Here is a 7301-nt window from a genome sequence, read left to right on the forward strand (position 1 = left end):
AAACAGTACATTGTTGTTTCTAAGTTTGCAGCAGAATTCATCTTAAGATTTACTACTGTTAATATATTATCCAGGTTGCATTGCGAATAATTTCGGAGTGCACGACTCTTTTCGTCAGGAAAAACAATGCTTGACGTCGAAGCACCGGTTACTGTATGTGGTGATATACACGGACAATTTTATGATTTAATGAAACTTTTCGAGGTTTGTTATTTTTTGGTAATATTTCCTAGAAAAGATTCTGGTCTAGCAATTCGATTAGTTCTATCACTTATGCTAACATAATTAAAAAGATTTCATTGTAATAACGGTATATAAAAAGGAGATTTCATTATAGTGACAATATTTCTGATGCATATAATGAAGCCATCTGATTTTCTAATTTCTAATTTGTTAACAGATTACAAATTAATTAACTTGAATTATCCAAAATACATTACAATTTCTAGGATATTCCGTACTTTATTTATTTAATCCCTAAGTGTTAATTTGTTAACAAATTGTGTGTTAATAAGTGAGTTCAGATTTATCGAAGACACGACAATTGTTTTTTTTTATAGTTTTTGTTAAAAAGAAGATAGATTAGTTTGTTTGCTTCTGCCTACTGAATTCTTTATAGTTTCAAAAAGTGATTCATTTAACTACTGTTTATAATGCTTTATAATTTAGGTAGGAGGATCGCCTGCATCGACTAAGTATCTCTTTCTGGGAGATTACGTTGATCGGGGTTATTTTTCGATCGAATGCGTGTTATATTTGTGGGCACTTAAAATCTGTTACCCAACAACGTTGTTTTTGCTTCGTGGAAACCACGAATGCCGTCATCTTACAGAATATTTCACCTTTAAACAGGAGTGTAAGTTAGATTTCTCGTTTTGAATTTAAGTTAAAGCATTGCTTTCGAATTCATTTTTTTTGGAAATGGAAATTTTTTGCAAAAGAAATTACTTTTTTCAGGTAAAATCAAATATTCAGAAAAGGTGTACGATGCTTGTATGGATTCGTTTGATGCTCTTCCTCTTGCAGCACTTATGAATCAGCAATTCCTTTGTGTCCATGGTGGCCTTTCTCCAGAGATCCATACCTTAGAAGACATTAAAAAGGTACAAATTTAGAAAAACATAAAGTAAATCTGTTTTAAAAATAGCACTATCAGCTACTTTTTCCCATGTCGCAATTAATATGTAGAATAATTGAGAAGTCGAGTTGATGGTAATTTGAGTTAAATTTTGTTAAGCTGGATCGATTCAAAGAACCACCAGCTTTCGGACCTATGTGTGATTTACTCTGGTCTGATCCACTAGAAGATTTTGGCAGTGAAAGGAATTCGGAGCAGTTTTCACACAATTCTGTCCGTGGATGTTCGTATTTTTATAGGTTTGTTTTGTTCAAAAATTTTGGTGATCGTCAATTTGCTATGGTTTTATTGAGTTTCAAAAGCCTTTGTAGATCCCTTATATGTTTTATATAGAAGCGGTACTATTTCTTTTTATGTATGAAAATAAAATGGAAAAGATGACAGGCCAATAAAACTGACTGCTCTATCGGATTTTTATAAAATATATTGGAAGTATATTTGTAAATTACTGAGATATATAAATCATTTGTCAATTATTCCGAAAGGTTAGTGTAAGCGCAGAGAGTCAGCAAAAGTGTGCGCAGTTACTAGGAAGTCAGGTCCAGGTGTTTTCAACATTTTTTTCGGCTTAATGTCCATCATTGTGGGTAGGACAGGATTCCTGGAATAGAGATAGTTATTTGGAAGCATACAAAGAGCAGAGTTTTTCTGCTACTGTGTGTTTGTTTTGCAGCTATGCAGCATGTTGTGATTTCTTGCAGCATAATAACCTCTTGTCAATTATCCGTGCTCACGAAGCCCAAGATGCCGGGTAATGCTTTTCATTAATTTTATGATGCATGTTATTCATTTATATCCCTGGACTATCGTCAAAATTATTGAAAGAGATTTGAGATTTGAAAATCAAATATAATGAAAAATGGTTCTGTATGTTACGAATGCAAACATTGTTATTTCTTATCATTCATTATTTCCTTATAAAATTCTTCTTTTTTAGGTATCGAATGTATCGAAAATCGCAAGCAACCGGGTTCCCTTCTCTAATAACTATATTTAGTGCTCCGAATTATCTTGATGTATATAACAACAAGGGTTAGCTCTTTGTTCCTTTTTCTTTTCTCTTCTTTTAAATATAATTTCTTTTAAATATTTAGTGTCTCTATATTCAGCAGTGTTCATAATCATGTAGGTGTTACTGGTAAGTTTATTTATGTGTTATGCTGCTAATGGCAAAAAATTACAGCTGCAATACTAAAGTACGAAAATAATGTGATGAATATACGGCAGTTCAATTGTTCACCACATCCGTATTGGCTGCCTAATTTTATGGACGTGTTTACATGGTCTCTTCCTTTTGTTGGAGAAAAAGGTTTGTCCAAATGATAAATGTAATTAAATATTTCAAGGAACAACACATGCTGTAGCGAAATCTTACATCATCCGATATTTAAGTACTTCCTTAGCATGACTTTCATAATTTGGCGTTTACATTCATCACTGGTTTAAAGTGAAGTGGAGATCTGAAGTTTCTGGAGGAAAAAGTTAAAAAAAGCTAAAAGTTATATGAAATTAATTTCAGTTACCGAAATGCTCGTGCATATATTGAATATTTGTTCGGATGACGAACTTATGGCCGATTCGGATGACACGTTCGAAGGTATGCTTAATTGTGGCAGTTTGTTTTCTTCTTTTAAATATTCATTTTTATGAATATTTATCAGCGTATATTTTGATAGACTTTTAGCATCTTTCTGTCTTTACTGCGACTCCGTGTTGCTTTCCAAAAACTTTCAGTTCAAAAAGAAAGTTTTTATTTCTTTTTTTTCTGTGTGGTTATGCGTATTTGTTATGAGGAGTAATCTAGCATGTTCACAGCCTGTTAATGATTTGCACGTGGACCTGATTTTTTCAAAATTCACCCATGGAATGGATGATGTCATCAATCCTAATGCAACCACTAGCAGATTTCGATACGAAGCACCTTTTCATTAATTCATGAAGGTTGAAACCATTTTCCTCATGTTGGTTTCTTGCATGTTTGTTACTTCAAATTTTAGCTTCTTTTGATCGAAAAGAAAATAATCTTATACAGAGCTGCAACGACGAAATAGTGATAAAGGTAGTATCCATAGTTCTTGGATTACACTTGACCCAGGTATTCGGATAGGTCAAGTTCGCTTCGTGGACATTATCTGGCGTTATGCTTCTTTTTTTTTTTATATTGTGCATGATCTTCTCCGTAACAGTTCATTTTCGATTTCGAACTGATGCTTTGAATCTGCTTCTTGGTAATGTGAATTTTTAAGAAGCAAAAGAAGGAAGTATTCATCCTATCTTTTGCCCAGTTTACCTTGGTTTTTTTCCTCTCCCGACACATTACGTTGTTTTTCTATTGTCTTTAATCTAAGAAGTGAAATTTATGAATTCAGTTGAAGTAATTTACTTTACAAAATACCATGTACCATAAATCTAATGCAACTCTCCTTTCTGTTTATATCCCGTTCATTTTCATGCCTATGCTCAGACGGCGAAGGTAAGTTTTGACATTTTTTTTTTGCATGCATTAAATTTCTTTTCCATGTAGCGATAGAATATCTCGGATTTTGTTTTCTACCTCCTTAAAAGGAAGACTTTCCGCACGATTCATTTTCCACTCTTTTCAAGTTATAAAAATAGAATCATTTTGATTATAAAACGGCATTTAGATGCTATATATGTAATTCATGTCTGGGAAGTTTTCTTAATAAATCCCAGGAGTTTCATAAGATAAGCAAAAGAAAGAATGCACGTTTTGTGACAAAAGTGTCCGTGAAGTTTTGGTTCGTTTTTATCACTTGAATAAATCCTTCCCACGTTTTACTAACTCTTTCTGGAATATGTACCTATAACTGTCGATCTTCCTATTATAATTCCAGTTGATTTCGGAACAGCATGTTTTGCATAATCCCATGGTTAAAGTACCTTTGCACGGATATTATCTACCAAAGTTATGTAGAGCAACTGGTTGTTAGCGCATTTCGTTTTTCGTTTATCCATTTGCATACATTCTAAATTATTGAATATTTGAGCAAACAATGATATAGTGATATGCATTGGAGTCGAATGGCATTTATATCTCTCCTTCGGCTTTCTTCCCTTTTTGCTTTTAAATAATGAGTTATTTGTTCAACAACCTTAAGAAGATTCCATAGGGAATGATATTTTTTCAGCTAAATTACATAGTATAATCATGACAAGAAAAATGTTTGTACTAATGCATCGCTGTTTATTCGTTTCTCATGTTAACGAACGTTCATTGCATGTAACCTTGGTGTCCTTATAGTTTATTTATTTGCTTTTTATCCATCAAAAATATTTAATATTTGGGGTTTTCGTATGGCGGGTGATATCCTAGGCGTTTATTTATGCCTGAATTATCCTTAATTATTGTTGGAGAAAATTTCAGTGAAGATGAGTTTGTTAACAAATATTTCTCTTCACTTCAGGTGGTGTTCCATCGGCGCGGAAGGAAGTTATTCGGCATAAAATTCGAGCAATCGGTAAAATGGCTCGCGCCTTCTCAGTATTAAGGTTTTTTTTCTCCTAGCAATTCATTTCATCTCTTGAACTTTAAATTTGCTACGCATATGTTCATTTTAAGATAGGTGCGAGTCTTGTTTAGACGTTGCTATGGTAGATTTCGTTTGCCTTTTTGTACATAGTTAGCCAACTTTCCCGATGCTTTTCGCCGGCATAAATTCATGTTGTCTCAATTTTGCGTGGTAGGCGCATGCGTTGTTTTACGTGAGGTTTAAAACGGTGAACTGTGGTTTGAAACTATTCATTATGCCTTAAAGGATATACAGTTCTAATTTTACGAATCAGAAATTTAAGGTTCCTCAATGTTGAGGTAGTGGTAGATTTTATTGTATACCAATTTTAGATTTTATGAGTGTATGGTTTGAGCCTGTAAGCATTGTTGATTATGTTACTGAAAAATTTTCTGATTGGGATTCTTTGTGGAGGTAGAAATCGATTCTTTATTGAATATTGGTTATACGAAATCCTTAAATGATTACTAGTCTAAATATGTATTGAGTGTTCAACCTATTTGACAGGTGAAATCCAAATGCAGTTTAAAATCTATCTTTACTGATGTGCGATCGTAGGATATTTTTCTTTGACTTTTACTTGTTATTTGCCGTTATGATGGTAACATATCTCAGTTCGCATGTGAGTTTTTCAGAGAAGAAAGTGAGTCTGTATTACAACTGAAGGGACTTACACCAACCGGCAATTTACCGCTGTTCACACTTCAGGAAGGCAGACGTGGAATTCAAGAGGGTACTTTACTTTTTTGCTAATTTCTCGAATAGAAATTTGAAAGGTTGTTATTAGTTTTTTTTTTCTTCAAATGAAAGAACACTGTATCATTAATGATTTTAATGCTGAATAACAAACAAACTACGAGAATCGTTTTAACCGTCTAATAATATGGCAGTCTGTAGTGCATTTTTTTTCTATTTTCCAAGATTTAAAAATGCTTAACTTGGTTTTATACTGACTTCATTGTTATACTTTTACAACTTGTAAATTGTACACATCGCCAATTACAACATAATTTGGCGAACTGTTTTTAAAATGCTATTTTTCTGACCAATTTGATGAAATGGATACTTTTTTCTCGACGATTCATGATGATTCGGAGTGGTATACAAAACGAGAGAATTTTCCGTAAAATCTTATGAAGGTTATTTTGAAAATGAGAAGATAATTCAAATTTTTTTGGGGTAATGTTTCCTCTCGAAGCTTTCGTTACTAATCATCATCTTTTACCATCTCTTCTAGATCCATTTCATTGTAAAATAAACAAATCTCAAGTATGTCACTATCTGTTTGCTGCTTCTGTATTTTTGTTAAGCCGAGTTTTTTCTTTTTCTTTTTTTGTGGAAGTTAGTGCGTTGTTGTGGTGTTTAGCCAACATACTTTGTTTTAGTTGTGTTGTTATGCGATGCGGCGAATTGTAGAGGAAAAGTTCATAGGGCTTTAGCATAAACTAGAAAACTGTTTAAAGATGCAATCAATTTTCCAGTTTTAAAATCTGTGCATTTTTGTGTACAGAATTGTGAAAGTTATTTCGGTCTAAAATCGGAAAAATTCAGCTTTTTAACCAAATTTTTTCCTATAAATTTATTAGTGTAGGCGTGAAAACGAAAGAGTGGTATAGCTGAAAGATTTGAACCCTGGTAGACGATTATCGCTTGGTATTTTGACGGGTGGGGAGTCGGCGCTTCAAGAGTGTAAGTTATGTGAAACTAACCAACGCGCGTAGTTTGTTCCAGCAATTTTTCATTTTTGTGTGAGCTCTAACTATGATAGTGATTTGAAAAAAAAAACAGGCTGTGTGTTTCTGAGTTGGATTTCGTGGACTAGTTTATTGAATGAGAGAGATCGATAGTCAAACAGGCTAATCATCGAATTGCAGAACTGTTTGGTTTTTCGATATTACTTGGAAAATTCCTTCGTTTGCCTACAATTAATTATGTGGGCATCTGCCCTACAGATTTTTATCATTATCCTTTTCTGCTGTACACGTGCGTTCCTGTAGTAAATTTTCACGGTTATCAGTGGTACCAAAAGTTCTACCAAATAGGCCTGATCCTTTTAAAGCAGCCTGTGTTGAAGGCACATGTGATAGTTATTGAATTATGCATACCTGTTCAAATCATCATTTAACTGTTGCTGTTGTTGACCACTACGGCATTCTACGGTTGAATGCAGGAAAACTCAGAGGGTTAAAATGGGTCATAGGTGGAGCGCATTTGTACAGAACAGTTACCATTCTCGGAAGATGTAACTACCGAATTATATGCAGTATTTGTAGCATTGTCTGGGTTGGGACCTGGTCATCGGATTCAATCATTCGATGAAGCGAAGCGGTTAGATAAAATCAATGAACGCATGCCTCCATCAATGGCAACTCCAACACAGTCACCAATGGCCAGTCCATCAGCTCGTCGCGCCACTCCAAATGTCAACAGCAGTACGACGACCATACCACCGGCAACAACTGCAACAATTTGAAAACAAGCAGCCGTACGTACCGGTTTTCCACTGGTTTTCCCACCTGGAAAATTCTCTACAAACTCATTTTCGGTTGTTCGATTTCCTTTTTTCTTTGTTCCTTTATCTTTTTTGAAATGATCATTGTAATATTTATATGATCTTTATTCTTTGGTGTGCA

At 34.0% G+C, this 7301-nt stretch overlaps 1 protein-coding gene across 1 annotated transcript in view; it reads left to right on the top strand.

Moving 5' to 3' along the window:
- Positions 1–7301, top strand: part of LOAG_17712 (serine/threonine-protein phosphatase 2B catalytic subunit 3) — a gene marked incomplete at its 5' end in the record, with an annotated part of 8688 nt that extends 1387 nt beyond the window's left edge. Inside the window, 10 exons of the mRNA XM_020450374.1 lie at positions 670–856; positions 958–1103; positions 1238–1377; positions 1812–1889; positions 2076–2170; positions 2322–2447; positions 2658–2735; positions 4564–4648; positions 5304–5401; positions 6942–7301. Of these exons, the coding sequence (XP_020305960.1) occupies positions 670–856; positions 958–1103; positions 1238–1377; positions 1812–1889; positions 2076–2170; positions 2322–2447; positions 2658–2735; positions 4564–4648; positions 5304–5401; positions 6942–7141 (1233 nt within the window). The 3' untranslated portion in view covers positions 7142–7301. The remainder of the gene's footprint in view (positions 1–669; positions 857–957; positions 1104–1237; positions 1378–1811; positions 1890–2075; positions 2171–2321; positions 2448–2657; positions 2736–4563; positions 4649–5303; positions 5402–6941) is intronic.

This window comes from Loa loa (assembly GCF_000183805.2).
Source record: "Loa loa unplaced genomic scaffold supercont3.117, whole genome shotgun sequence".
NCBI classification, from domain to species: domain Eukaryota; kingdom Metazoa; phylum Nematoda; class Chromadorea; order Rhabditida; family Onchocercidae; genus Loa; species Loa loa.